The 16,098-nt window shown below is 42.6% G+C and overlaps 1 protein-coding gene across 1 annotated transcript in view; it reads right to left on the reverse strand.

Annotated features, from left to right (window-relative positions):
- LOC149451998 (uncharacterized) overlaps nucleotides 1-16,098 on the reverse strand; it is a 77,565-nt gene that overhangs the window by 55,635 nt on the left and 5,832 nt on the right. Inside the window, exons 2-5 of the mRNA XM_089689878.1 lie at nucleotides 12,355-14,043; nucleotides 4,841-5,118; nucleotides 327-551; nucleotides 16-44 (exon numbers count right to left, since the gene is read on the reverse strand). Coding sequence (XP_089546004.1) covers nucleotides 16-44; nucleotides 327-551; nucleotides 4,841-5,118; nucleotides 12,355-14,024 — 2,202 coding nt within the window. The 5' untranslated portion in view covers nucleotides 14,025-14,043. The remainder of the gene's footprint in view (nucleotides 1-15; nucleotides 45-326; nucleotides 552-4,840; nucleotides 5,119-12,354; nucleotides 14,044-16,098) is intronic.

Here is a 16,098-nt window from a genome sequence, read left to right on the forward strand (position 1 = left end):
AAATATATATTTTACCTTCTCAATTTCCTGATTAAATTTCTTCTCTGTAAAGAACAAAAGACAAATATGAGACATTGTGGAAATGTAATGAGGGGAAGACATTTTCAGAAAAATAAGAGAGCAATGGCAGTCTCTATACTTCTCTGACAGGTTTCGTTTAAGTGAATTGTGGAAATGTGAGGATAAAACTTCTCCATTGTCACACAGTCCATATAATAGGACCACACCTTATACTGCACACAATATAATACTCATTAAAAACATACTCAATGTACAGTATTACAGGAGTATAATAGAGGAATAAAATAATGGAATGTCCCTATTACTTGCAGCCTCGTGTACGATCTGGTAGATGTGTCGGAGTTTATTGGCCATTCTTCTCTCTGCTGATAGAAGGTTTATTTTATGTTCAGTCAGAGATCTCATTTCTGCTTTGCTGAGAGTCAGGAGTTCCCAGTCCCAGCATCTTCCCACCATCCACCATTCTGTAATCTTCCTCTCCGAATCTATATCCTCCACATCAGTTATCACAACTTTTATGTTTTCTGGACCTACAGAGTAGACAAGACTATAGATTAGACTATATATATGACAGCTCCAGTTTTACAAGTTTGGCAAACTAAAAAAAACTGTTATACAATTTTTTTTAACTTGAGCATTTTACCCACTTGTTGTCTATGTATAAGTCAGTACTGTTAGCGTACAAAAATATTTTTATCCTTGTTTGTAAATCCCTGGAACACAGAACATCTTCAAATTCATGGTGGTAAGGTTATGCTGACACTTTCAGATGATTAAACACTGTCCAAAAAAAGTCCTTTCCCTTATATAACTCATCCCCATTATGGCAGGTTCCATTTTGTTTTGCTAGTGTCTTACGTGATAGTCATGTTGGTTTAGTTCTCTGGACAAAGATAGTTAGCTTCTCATAAGTTCCAGCCAGGATTAAGAGACTGGCGCTACCCTGATCCATAGCCTATGGCATTTTCTTTGCTCAGAAGAATGGTACCCGGACACTCGGGGACAGCCTGTAACATTGTTGGTCGCCAAGGGACCCTGAATATTGAACCCTTTTGAAATTATATATTTCCTTGTGGACCAGTAGAGTGATATACAGTTCAAGGGAGTCTCGTTGAATACCTCAGAGTCCTGATGCTAAAGCCGCAGTTGGGTGTAGATCAGACCCCCCTAAGGGGGGACTGCAGCAGCTAGTAAGTGCCCTGGGATACCACTATGTTGGTACTCATGTCCTGGTCAGTGGCCTCTACCTCTCACCTAAAACCAAAAGTATATATCCCAGCGCCAAAAAAAAGAAAAAACTATATGATTATGCAGCTGTGCACCAGTGAAAAAACACCAATAATAAACAACACAAAAACAGCGCAAAATCTAAAATTAAAATAACACAAATAGATAAACACTAAATTTATAATAAGTGTCCATGAAAAATAAAATATATATATAAGTCCTTATTCCCATCAAAACCAAAAAAAATCAATCAAAAATCTTCCAAATGTGCTTCCACCTATCCACCACATGAGAAATAATGTTGAGCGCACTCACCAGATGGAGGTGAGTAGTGAGCCTTACAGGATATAAGGGATCCTATAACCCCTCCAAAGGAACTCAAATCTCCTTCTTCACCCTGCTATGGTATAGCCCTCGTCTCCACTCTATTCCTCCATGGATTCCTCAATTGTGTGCAGAGAAAAAAACTACATAGTGTAATACTGCCACTCCATATAGAATATAAAGATAGAATAAGGCCACTCACATGTTTAAATAAAGTTAAAAGCCTTGTTTAATAGCCTCAATGGCTTCAAGATAACAAATTTTCAGAATGTAGATATAGGGATCTCACGCTTCTATAGTCACTGCAGAGGATGAATAGCCTTCCACCTCCAAGATGGCCACTTGAACCGCATAAGCCGGCGTGCGTTCCAAACACCAGAAGTGACATTTAACCAGAATGACGGCGGACCGGAAGTGCGTCAATGCGTTTCGCCCCACCCACAGGGCGTTCTCAAGACGTTCTTGGTTATAGGATCCCTTATATCCTATAAGTCTCACTACTCACCTCCATCTTGTGAGTGTGGTCAACATTATTTCTCATGTGGTGGATAGGTGGAAGCACATTTGGAAGATTTTTGATTGATTTTTTTTGGTTTTGATGGGAATAAGGACTTATATATATATTTTATTTTTCATGGACACTTATTATAAATTTAGTGTTTATCTATTTGTGTTATATTCATTTTAGATTTTGCACTGTTTTTGTGTTGTCTACCTCTCACCTGCTTGGTGTTGCACATTTAAGGGCCCTTTAATTATACGGTCGTTTGGCAGCTGTAGCTGTTGTACTATGGTTCCTGGATTGCTCATACGTTTCTTCTATATGATCGTTGTGTCAGGAGGCAGAGATATCTAGCTACGCTCCTGTTTTCCTCTACTGAGGTTAAGCGATGGAGTGGACCAATCCCTCTGCTTTCCTATTAAAAACTGACTACACTTAGGCATGAGAGCATGGTCAGTTCTCTAGCTGTGTTGGGAACTTAGTGTGCTCTCCTCTAAAGATCAGACTTGTCCTGACATGCCCCCTCTCTCCTGCACAGCCATTCACTGGGAATATCAGTGTGCTGCTGTGTCTCCTTCCTACCTCTATGTGCCACTGAGGGCATGTGATCACTTATTAAAAAAGGGGAAAAAAGGGTATTTATAATGTTTTTTTTATATCTATACACAAGTTTTTTGCCTTTCATTTACAGTATATTTTGAACTGAATAGTTTATTTTACAAGGTGAGGGTTTACATATACTTTAAGGCTTCATGCCCCCCTGGTGGGGACAGCATTAAAGCCGGTGATTGCAGCTATAGGAATTTGCCAAAGCCTGAATGTCTGGGCTTGATAAATGATACGGAAGAAGGATCCTTCTAGAGGACAGGTGTCAAACTGGCGGCCCTCCAGCTGTTGCCAAACTAAAGTCCCATGAGGCATTGAAAGATTGACAGTTACAAGCATGACTCCCAAAGGCAGAGGTATGATGGGACTTGTAGTTTTTCAACAGCTTAGAGGGCCGCCAGTTTGACACCCCTGGTCTAGTGATTCTGATGGGAACAAAAAACTGAAGGATTTCCCTCTTGCTCTTCGTTTTTCAGTAGACACTTTAAAGGGCACCACTTAACAGCTTTCCCATTTAGATGTCTTGCCAGTGCACAGGATTTTATGGTGACTGAAATGTTGGTCAGTGGATTACCCTACAAGAAGCATGTGGAACATTTACGTTTTCAAGGGGAATGGTTGTTTGGTCCTGCTTTGGATGATTGCATCCAGAAAGTGATTGTATGTAAGAGTACTTTGCTACCATTTAAAAAAGAAGGTGAAACCTGAAGTTCAGAGACTCCTTTCACTTCCAAGAAGTATTCCTTTCACCAGTTTCAAACATCAAGCTCTAAGCCAAAACCCCAGTCTCAGTTTCACAAGAAATCATGGATTTCAAAGCCCTCTAGGCAAGGGATAAGTCCTCTTACCAATTAAGGGGCTCCTCCACTCATTCAGGATGGATAATGTCTGCAGGCCTTTATGGAAGCTTGACAGGAGAAGACAGAAGATGAATGGGTTCCCAACATTGTGGCTCGAGGATACAGTTTCTTCAGATCCACAAAAAATGTTTCTCTCTTCCAAGCTCTGAATCATCTTTTATCTCAAGGGATAATTGTTCCAGTTCAACAAGACAAAAGGCTTTTGGGGGATTTACTCTAAACTCTTCACAGTTCCAAAACCAAACAACAGTGTTCCCCCATCTTGCATCTCAAGAAACTCAACAGAGGAACATTATTTTGGATGGAGTCAGTGAGGTCAATAGTGGCATCTCTCCAGAAAGGAGATTTTCTAACATTAGCCACTATCAAAGATGCTTACCTGCACGTCCCAAATTTTCTACTGCACCATAGATTTATGAGGTTTGCAGTGGAGGAACATCATTTCCAGTGTGTGGCTCTACCATTCAGCCTGTCTACAGCTCCCAGAGTATCATTAAGGTTCTGGCTCTAGTTCTGAGGCTATTACATTCTCAGTATATTTCTGTACCTGGGCGACAGAAGTCTGCTCCACTCTTAGGGACAAGTGTGTCTTTCATGGAGAGCACTATGGAGAGATTTGGATATGTTCTGAATCTGAAGAACTCTGCCTTAGTTACAGCCCAGAGGTTGGAATATCTGGGCTGTATTCTGGAAACAGCTCCTGGAAAGATGTTTCTCTGTCCAGACAAATCTCTTACTCTGAGGGCTTAAACTTGCTAAAGACTCTAACAAACCACTCAATTTGTTTATTCATAAAGATTTTGGGGAAAATGGTAGTCTCCTTCGAGCTGGTTCTACTTACGCAGCTTCATTCAATGCCCTTCCAACTAAATGTCTTGGAAGCATGGGACAGGGGGACCCAATTGTTGGATTCCCAATGAAGCTGTATCCCAGCACAAGACTGTCTCTGGAATGGTGGATCTTCTATCACATTATTGAGATGGGGAGATTGTTTCTTTCTATATCCTGGAAGGTACTAACAACAGAAGCCAGTCTGACAAGCTTGGGAGGAGTTCTGGAGCACTGTTTCGTTCACGGAACTAGGTCTTTGCAGGAGAGGGTGTTGCCCCTCAATATAGCATAGAATGCATGAAGGTAAAAAACCTTTAGCCTTTAGAACCACTTTAAAGGAATGAAAAGCAACCAGAAAGCTCTGTAAACAAAGTGACCAGATCTGTGGTCTACAAAACAGAGGCATTCAGAGTGGATCCAGAATCCAGGAGATACCTTTCTCATCTGTGACTCAGTATGACTCTCTTACCATGTTTTTCTCGGCAGTAATCCAGGAATGCCTTCAGATCAGACAGATGCGGTAAGGGGTTTTCTGAAGAGTGTGAGTGATACAGGATAATGATGGAGGATTTATCAACCATAGATTTCCATTTATCTTTTCCAAGATGAGAAATGCAGCCACACACAGTCCCATATTTAAAGGCTGAAAGTTCTGAGAAAAGCTTTAATAGCCATGTTGCATCGGTGTTGGGGTCTCTGAAGAAGACAGCCAGGCGCTCCCTAGACTCCTGCACACTTAATGCATCACTGAAATAACACAGAACAGAAATAGTTCATTTGTTTTTGTTAATACAGATATAAAAGTGACAAAAAAAACATTCCAGTGCTCAACCTGATGTGCTCCAAAGGGAACTTACAGAAGGTGTGCAATGCTTCTTCAGATGTAGCCCTTCACAAATCTAGAAATCTCCAGTCAACTGTAAAACCACACATAAGAGGGCGCAACTCCTCATGCATTACCACCATACAATTTATTAGGTTCAAAAAAGATGAATGGGTACTCGCAAGCAGTAATAAACAACAGGCATATATCAAACCAACTTCAACCTTGGGCGATAAATACCATCAAAAGACAGAAAGGACACCAGGCTGGTTTAGCTCTGAGGAAGGGGACATGACTCCCGAAATGCATTAGCTTTCCTACAAGATAGTGTTTTAATGGGATTTATTACCCAAGGCTGAAGTTGGTTTGATACATGCCTGTATCAACAGGTATCCACAGGAATGTATCAACAGGTATGTATCAACCCAACTTCAGTCTTGGGCAATGAATCCCATCTGGTATGAAACTAATGCATTTCGGGAATCAAGTTCCCTTCCTCAGAGCTAAATAAGCCTGGTGTCCTGTCTGTCTTTTGATGGGATTTATCGTCCAAGGCTGAAGTTGGGATGATACATGCTTGTTGTTTATTATCGTTTGTAAGAACCCATTTGTCTTTTGGAACTTAATAAATTGTATGGTGGTAATGCACGAGGAGTTAAGCCCTCTTGTGTATGTATTTACAGTTGACTGGAGATATAAAAGTGATATAAAGAAATGATGTATACAGATTCTGGGTGACATGCAGGACTGACAACTGTCTGTAACCTTTGTGATGTCTATAAATGGGAGTGAGGACCAACTGTGTGTACTGTAAAGGCACTCATGGGCCACTGGGCAGAAGGGTTAGAGGGGGCAGCACCAGGTCTCAGAACTGAGAATTTAGGAGGAGGGGATGTTGAGAAGGGTTAGAAACTCATTACAGTGCAAGAAACATAACACGTGGTTCTGCATATAAATCTGATCCCAGGCTGCCTCCAAAACCTCCTTCCAGCAGTGATTTTGTCAAAATAATCACATGACACAATAAGCGGAGCTTCTACAACATGAAGTGTATTTGAAATTTGCCTCCCAGATCTGTTACTGACCCGACCAATTCTGGAGGGAGAAGGAGACAAAGAAGGGGGGCTCAGCAGAAGTGGCAAAAACAGATGTATAAGAGGGGTATTAGAGGTTTGGTATAGAAAGAGGCAGGGCTTTTTTTCTCAGACAATCTGTGCAGGGACTCCCCCCTACTGAGTCTCTTCTTGTCTTCACGTACCCACCTCCAAGCACTGTCCCTTGGTTCCACCCCCTACTCACCTCCCAGTACTGCTCCATCTAGAGAATACAGAGCCAAGTATCATTTTGTGGTGCTAAATACTTTGTATGGAATTTGGTAATGATAACAGAAAAGCAATAAAATAGATCCCCTACAGCAGTGGTCGGCAAGCCGCGGCTCGCGAGCCACATGCGGCTCTTTACAAACTTAAATGCGGCTCTTCTGTGTGCCGGGCGCCCGCTCCCCTCCCTCCTCTCGGGCGGCCGCCCGCTCCCCTCCCTCCTCTCGGGCGGCCGCCCCCTCCCCTCCCTCCTCTCGGGCGGCCGCCCCCTCCCCTCCCCTTCCTCCTCTCGGGCGGCCGCCCCCCTCCCTCCTCTCGGGCGGCCGCCCCAAAAGTCAGGCTCTGCAGCTGTCAGGATGTAGGCGGGGCAGCCAGGATGTAGGCGGGGCAGCGTGACGAACTCCTCTCCTCTCACAGTCCGCCCTGAAGAGGGGATGGATTACTATATGGGGGATGAATTACTATATGGGGGATGAATTACTATATGGGGGGGGGACTTACTATATGGGGGATGAATTACTATATGGGGGATGAATTACTATATGGGGGGATGAATTACTATGGGGGATGAATTACTATATGGGGGATGAATTACTATATGGGGGATGAATTACTATGGTGGATGAATTACTATGGGGGATGAATTACTATATGGGGGATGAATTACCATATGGGGGATGAATTACTATGGGGGATGAATTACTATATGGGGGATGAATTACTATATGGGGGATTAATTACTATATGGGGAATTAATTAATATGGGGAATGAATTACTATAGGGGGGATGAATTACTATATGGGGGATGAATTAATATGGGGGATGAATTACTATAGGGGGGATGAATTACTATGGGGGATGAATTACTATATGGGGGATGAATTACTATGGGGGATGAATTACTATATGGGGGATGAATTACTATATGGGGGATGAATTACTATGGGGGATTAATTACTATGGGGGATGAATTACTATGGGGGATGAATTACTATGGGGGATGAATTACTATATGGGGAATGAATTACTATGGGGGATGAATTACTATATGGGGGATGAATTACTATATGGGGGATGAATTACTATGGGGGATGAATTACTATATGGGGAATGAATTACTATGGGGGATGAATTACTATATGGGGGATGAATTACTATATGGGGGATGAATTACTATGGGGGATGAATTACTATATGGGGGATGAATTACTATATGGGGGATGAATTACTATGGGGGATGAATTACTATATGGGGGATGAATTACTATATGGGGGATTAATTACTATATGGGGAATTAATTAATATGGGGAATGAATTACTATAGGGGGGATGAATTACTATATGGGGGATGAATTAATATGGGGGATGAATTACTATAGGGGGGATGAATTACTATGGGGGATGAATTACTATATGGGGGATGAATTACTATGGGGGATGAATTACTATATGGGGGATGAATTACTATATGGGGGATGAATTGCTATGGGGGATGAATTGCTATGGGGGATGAATTGCTATATGGGGGATGAATTGCTATATGGGGGATGAATTACTATGGGGGATGAATTACTATATGGGGGATGAATAACTATATGGGGATGAATTACTATATGGGGGATGAATTACTATGGGGGATGAATTACTATATGGGGGATGAATTACTATATGGGGGAGGAATTACTATGGGGGATGAATTACTATGGGGGATGAATTACTATATGGGGGATGAATTACTATATGGGGGATGAATTACTATATGGGGGATGCATTACTATGGGGGATGAATTACTATATGGGGGATGAATTACTATGGGGGATGAATTACTATATGGGGGATGAATTACTATATGGGGGATGAATTACTATATGGGGGATGAATTACTATGGGGGATGAATTACTATGGGGGATGAATTACTATATGGGGGATGAATTACTATATGGGGGATGAATTACTATGGGGGATGAATTACTATATGGGAGATGTATTTTCAGTTTTAAAAATGTGGCTCTCAAAATAAATTTCAATTGTGGTTTTGGCGAGATTTGGCTCAGTTGAAAAAAAAGGTTGCCCACCACTGCCCTACAGCAAGCAGCAATATACCCCCCCCCCCCCAGCAACAATAAATTCTCCTGGCAAAAATGGACCCCCACAACAAAATGCCACCCCAGAAACAATAGACTCCAACAGCAACAACAAATCTCCCAACAGCCAGCATCAATAAACTCCAGCAACCAGCAACAGAAGGAGCAGACTCTTTCCTCATCAGCAGATCCCTTCCAGCAACAATTGACCCCCAACAACAATAGATCCCCATTGGCAACAATAGATACCCCAGCAGCCAACATAAATAGAAATTCCAGCACAACCCAGTAACCTTTGCCATTATAAACATTCAGTGCCAAAGGTGGCTCCATGTTCCTGCTGAAAAAAGGTTGGGGATAGGAACAGGGGTATTAGAGGTTGGGGATAGGAACAGGGGCATTATAGGTTGGGGATAGGAACAGGGCCATTAGAGGTTGGGGATAGGAACAGGTGTATTAGAGGTTGGAGGATAGGTACTGGGGTATTAGAGGTTTTAGAAAGGGACCAGGGTTTCAGAAGTTGGGGTATAGGAACAGAGGTATCAGAGGTCTGGATAGGAACAGAAGTATCAGAGGTTGGGGGGTATGAACAAGTGTATTAGAGACTGGCAATAGCAACATAGGTGTCAGAGGTGAAGGTACAGGGTTATCAGAGTTTTGGGAAAGGAACAGGAATATCACAGGTTGAAGAAATGGAGTATTAGAGGATGAGTGATAGAAACAGGGGTATCAGAGATTGGGGGATAGGGACAAGGTAATCAGTTGGTAAAAGGAACAGATGAATAGGAAGTTGAGGATTAGCAACAAGAGTATCCAGCGTTGGGGTATAGGGACAATCATATAAGTTTGGGAGATAAGAACAGGGGAATCAGAGGTTGGATAAGGGGAATAGGGGTATTGAAGGCTTAAGACATGAGATCTGGGGGAACAGAGGTTGGGGAATAGAAACAAGGGTATCAGAGGTGGAGGCATAGGTACATGATACTGGTAATAGGAACAGGGTATCAGAAGTTAGGGGGTAGGAACAGGGGTATCAGATGTTGGGGGATAGGAATAGGGGTATCAGATGTTGGGGGATAGGAATAGGGGTATCAGATGTTGGGGGATAGGAATAGGGGTATCAGATGTTGGGGGATAGGAATAGGGGTATCAGATGTTGGGGGTAGGAACAGGGGTATCAGATGTTGGGGGATAGGAATAGGGGTATCAGATGTTGGGGGATAGGAATAGGGGTATCAGATGTTGGGGCATCTTAAAAGTATTTCTATGTGTACAAATCTGTGAATATAGAATTGTGCCCCAGCACTGCAAATCAAAGAACTCAAAGCATAATTTGTTAAACTAGATGTAAACTCAACCGTTAAAATGACATATCAGCTTTTCCATGAAAATATTTTTATTTTTTTATTTTAATCTCTAGGTTCCATGACAATACAACTGATTCTACTGATATAATATTTTTGTGGGCATTTTGTGGTGTAGGGCGCCAACACTCTGCCCTTGTCTCCCACAATATCCTGCCTGTAAAGCATGCTCTCTCAACAGAAACTTAATCTTCTGCACTGATGCACAATACCCAGGTAAAAAAAAAAAAAATTGCAGCCATCAACAATTATGAACTATGCCCTGTGCAAAAACACATGAAGCCTGTTATCACCATAGTGCATATGGACAGGGGCAGGCTGTAAAGAGGCTGCAGGACAAAAGTGGCATTACCCCTTGCCCTTCAGAGGGTTTACCCCCCTTCCTGACCATTTTTTGCGTTACGTTCTGCGTTACTTTAACTGACAATTGTACGGTCATGCAATGCTGCACCCAAATGAAATGTATGCCCTTTTTTTCCCACAAATAGAGCTTTCTTTCGGTGGTATTTGATCGCCTCTGCGTTTTTTATTTTTTGCGCTATAAAAAAAAAAGACAGAAGATTTTGAGAAAAAAACAATATTTTTGACTTTTTGCTATTAAACATGCCCAGCAAAAAAATGTAAAATATCAAATTTCATCATAAATTTAGGCCAAAATGTATTCTTCTCCATGCCGTTGCTAAAACAAATCCCAATACATGTAAAATAATTGGTTTACGTGAAAGTTATAGTGTTTACAAATGGCTGTATATATACTGGTATTTTTTTACTAGTAATGGCGGCGATCAGTGATTTATAGTGGGACTGCAGGACTGCAGCAGGCATTCTGACACTGGGGGGGAACTGACTTGGTGTCGCTGACATCCCCAGTGACACCAATACAGTGATGAAAAAGCACTGATGCTGTAATAATGGCACTGGGCAGGAAGGGGTTAACATCTGTGGTGATCAAAGGGTTACCTGTGTGCTATGTGCTGTTTTAATGTGTGCTGTGTGTGTGCTTTCAACTGTAAGCACATTGCTTTGATATTGCTCTGATATGCAGAGCCATACAAAGCAGTGTGCAGGAGGTGACAGGGGAGAGATCTGTGTTGTTTACATACAGTTCTCTCCTTTCATCAATAATGCTCCTCGATCACCGAGTGCCGATGAGTAATCACTGGCCAGGACCCGGTGATTGACAGACAAGGCCTCGAATAGCAGCTTGGGTAGGGCGCAGCTCGCAGCCCCCTACCCAAAAGTGCAAAATCATATATGTGATTTTGAGCACCCTACTGCCCTGTAGCAGTATAACTGCTATAGGGCAGCGGGAAAGCTGGAATTCCAGTGAAAACCTCACAAACACTAAACCTACCCCCATCCCTATTCTAAACCTATTCTATCTAACCCTATAAAGAAAAGATCCCTCTACTTACCTATTCTGAAACCAGTCCGGACCCAGTCTCAGCTGTCATCAGTGGCTTCTGTGGAGGGGAGGGGCAGCTGACACCCCATAGTAAGTATATTTATTTCAGGTACTTATATGGCGCCATCAATTTACACAGCACTTTACATATATATTGTACATTCCCATCAGTCCCTAACCCTCAAGGGGTGTACAGTCTAAGGTCCCTAACTTACATTCATACATACACATACTAGGGCCAATTTAGACAGGAGCCAATTAACCTACCAGCATGTCTTTGGAGCGTGGGAGGAAACCAGAATACCTGGAGAAAACCCACGCAGGCACAGGGAGAACATGCAAACTCTAGGCAGGTGGTGCCATGGCTGGGATTCAAACCAACGACCCGAGTACTGCCAGGCGGAAGTGCTAACCATTTAGCCACTGTGCTGCCCTAAGTCTATGGGTGATGTCATCTCCCAGGCACTTGCAGCCATTGTCAGCTTTCTCTCCTGCACACACAAGCCACCTCTAGACTGGACCAAACCCAATGGCTGCTATGAGGGTACTTTTTGCACTAATTAGCATTATAAAATCCATAACTTCATGTTTTTAACTTTTTTCACATTGTGTGTGGCAACCATGCATCGACATATCCAGGGGCGGACTGACAACTCATGAGGCCCTGGGGCAATAGGGGACCATGGGGCCCCTGTGTCCTTGCTCAAACTCAAAAAAGCCTATGAAAAAGGTACCAGGGGCATCTCATGGGGCCCCCTACTGACCCCGGGCCCTTTCCAAATGGTCAGTCCGCCCCCGGACATATCCTAAAGTGAAACCATTAGAACACTGTAGTTTAAGAAACAGTTGAAACGTGCATATCCAGCTACAAAGACCTGACTGACTCACAGCATAGTTTAGTTATAATTTTCTGTTGTCTGCCTTTATGTGTCATATATTACCTGCAATTTACTATTACATGTGTCCTGAAATTAAAAAAAATACCTTGGTAAAGTTGCATGATGTTCTGGCTTTGGTCTTTTGGGAAGGTGTAAAATAAATACATTTGTTCCTAGTTGTATTTTATCGTCATGCCACAGCTGGGTCTTCGTGTTACACGGTGAGCCATTGACATAGGTTTTTGAGTTGTCAACTGGAATTAGAAAAACCTCTCCTTCTTCTGTCTTCCTGATCTCACAATGTTCACACTCAGCCTCAGGACCAGAGATCTGGATATCTTGAGAAGGTCCAGAGCCAATCTTGATGATATAATTTATATGATGGATAATTAAGTGTATACCACGTTGGGTAAGATAACATTCATTTTTGAATACGGCATCCTGTTTATTAAGAATGACACCCATATTCTCTAAATTATTTTGCCATTCCTGTGTAGCAACCTCGGTCCTTTTCAGCTTTTCTTCCCACGAGGTTTTCAAATCTCTAAGAAGATTTTCTTTTTCTTTCAACTGTGACTTTAGTTCCTTTACTTCTGTTTCTTTCAACTGTGACTTTAGTTCCTGTACTTCTGCCTCCTTTACTTTATCTCTTGTTGTCAGCGCCTCTCTGAGTCTTTTTATTTCCTCCTGTAGCTCCTCTATGGCTTTGGATTTCACATCCTCATTCACCACGGCTTGGTTGACTATTCGTTTGGCGTTGTCTGCGTATTTTAGGGTAGAGAGCGTTTCTTGATAATTATCTGCTGCAGGACTGACCGTGGCCAACATAATCGTCTTGCTGTTTCCTCCAAGATTGTTCTTTAGTAGCCAGGTGAGTACAGAGTCTCTATAATTCACATATTGGACCTTCCTTTTATTTTCTGAGATTTCAGCCAAAGAATTTATGACTAGTCCCAGAGTTAGGAGGGATTTGTTGATATTGCAACTTTCTTTAATCTGACGGCCTTGGGCTCCAGATTTGTAGGACCTCTCACTCCCTGCCAGATCTACCAGGCTGACCTTACTCACCAACTCCCTGAAGGCTCCAGATGTGCGATCATTACATGTTTGTGTAACGGTCAGTGTTAGTAAGGCATGAGAACGACTACTCTGCTCATTCATCTTGGTTTCTGCAATGGCCCTCTGTTTATTACCCTGGTCCAACAGCAATTTAATCTTTTCATAGCTTTGAACAGCATGGCAAGATAACTCCTCAACATATGGGCCAATTTGTTTGCCTTCTCGAACTCTTAGTTTATTTTGCTTTTTTGCAGACGTTAGAAGATCTCTCACCTCCTCGTTGTAAATCTCAAGATAAGAAGCCTCAATCCTGATGGTTTCTGCATCATTGGACTCTTTATTAAATAAAGCAGAGCAGAGTCTTGGTACAATACCAGGTTGGTTATTTGTCCCCATCATTGAAAATGTTTTTCCTGAACCTGTTTGGCCATAGGCAAAGATACACACATTGTAACCAAGCCATATGTTCTCAAGAACTCCATCTCCGAGATGTTCAAAAACATCCTCCTGCCCAGTTTCAGGTCTATCCTCTGTCCAGAAACAGTTGTCAAATGTGAAGATATGAGGTTCTTTTCTGTCTTTTTCCTTGCAGGAAATAGATGGCAAAAGGGTAATCTGGTTTCCATTGACTCGAACAACACACTCTGAGTTTAGTCCTTTCTCCCTCTGATTCAGAGGACGAACCCTCACAGCCACTTTCACTTTGCTGTTATTCATTTTCCCAATTTTGTGTAACCTGTGGGAAGAAAAATATAAGAAAAGCTGAAAACAGTCTTTGGAATCTGGTTCAACTTACAATATCATCCTGCTGACTCACATGTTTAAAACAAAAAAATATTTGTAATTGGGGGTATATGTTACATTGCTTGATGAAGAATGGCCTAGGTGTCATTAGAATTTTATAATCATATGTCGATGTTAGCAAAAAAAAAAAAAAATCCATTATATGTTAATATATGAGGAAAGCATGAACAAAATGGCTGCCAAACAATATGAAGACTATGAATTTACCAATCACCAGAGCATCAAGGACTCCCCGCAGGGGATTGTCATCATGGCACCCTGTACTCACAGTACAGTGATGCAGAGAACAGGACTTTTTCATGATATCAGCTGCCTAGTGCTGAAGACAAAGCAAAAAAGAAGAAGACCCCATCTGTCATGTGACTAAGGTTGCCACTTTTTTTTTTTAAACTGCTGGCCTTATAGTCTCAGCCTAGATGGCAACTCTACATGTGACCATACTGAAGGGGCAGAGTCCGGAAAGGCAGAACATTGATTTGCGAGTGTGAAAGGGTGCTTGGGAGCACGAATGGGTGCGTGAATGTGCACAAACACCAGGCTGGTTATTTAACTTGCATGACCTGAGGTCCTTGCCATTTGTTCTATTATGTTCTCTGAAGCATCTGATACCTGTTCTTGTGTTGACTTCCTTTTACCAACTTGATCTACTCCTGACCCTGCCTGAATGCTGCCTGTACCAATCCCTGACTTGTCTTTGGATTTTCATCTCTGCCTGCTCCTTCTGCTTATCCACTCATCTGCTTACTGTTACCGACCCTGGCCTGACCTTGACTATTCTTCTGTCTGCTGTATTGTACCTTGATCTGCCTTTCAGTTGCCGACCTGGACTGCCTGACCTAGCTCTCCTGCATCAAAACCTGCTGACCCATGCCTAGCTCCTGTTCTTGTCTTCTGCAACGCACAGCCTGCTCTTCAGCAATGCACCACCTGCTCTTCAGCAACGTACAGCCTGCTCTTCAACAATGCACTGCCTGCTTTTCAGCAATGTTCAGCCTGCTTCTTGGCAATGGACAGCCTGCTATTCAGCAAAGTACAGCCTGCTTCTCAGCAATGGACAACCTGCTCTTCAGCAACGTACAGCCTGTTTCTTGGCAATGCACCATCTGCTTTTCAGCAATGCACCATCTGCTTTTCAGCAAAGCACAGCCTGCTCATCAGCAATGCATACACTGCTCTCCGGCATTCTGCAATGGAAGACTAGTCAGGCACTAGTGCCCACTCTGTGCTCAGGTGCTCCTGTCCCTTTCATCCATACACACCCCCAGTGGAAGGAGTCTGCCCAGCACCATGTGATTCCAACATTTAGCTTTATAAAGACTGTGTGTAGCTGGCAGGATTGGCTCTGAGGAAGAGGGGACTGTCCCTCAAAACACATCAGCCATTTGAGGGTCTTCTCGAGGATTGGGAGCTGACCTGGTGACCTGGTCACTTTGAGATTATGATGCTTTTGACACATAATTGTTTGTGAGTATATATTTTGGTGTTTTAATAAAAATTCTGTTCTCAGGTAATGCACTAGACTGGTGCGCCCTTTCTTCCATTGTTTTTGCAGTTTCTCATTTGGGTTTCCCCCTCCCGACCCTTAGAGGGCAGCTAGGCCTGTGCAGGAGATGGAGGCTTAAAGATCTGCATTGTTCATATCATCCCACAACTCTTGAGCACAGGGGACTTTTTTTCTGTTTTTTTGTTTTGTTGCTCCTGTCCCTTTACCAGGGTTCCTGAGCCAGAGGTGTAAAAGAAGCCAACCTCCACATATCAGGCTCCACCACCAGGTACGTTACAAACAAGGGGGAAGGTGGAATCATCATGGCATAGTGTTTCAAAGGGAAGAAACAAATGGGAATATGCTAAAGACCCCCTAACCTGAACCATGAGGAGGAGCCTGATCTGTCACAGTTAGGAATGGTGGCAAGGCAAGGCAATGTTATCATAATGGGAGACATATATACACTGGGCAGACAGAACTGTTCACTCATCCAAGGTTTGT

Source organism: Staurois parvus, unplaced genomic scaffold (assembly GCF_062004578.1).
Source record: "Staurois parvus isolate SC_StPar_1 unplaced genomic scaffold, SC_StPar_1.0 ptg000503l, whole genome shotgun sequence".
NCBI classification, from domain to species: domain Eukaryota; kingdom Metazoa; phylum Chordata; class Amphibia; order Anura; family Ranidae; genus Staurois; species Staurois parvus.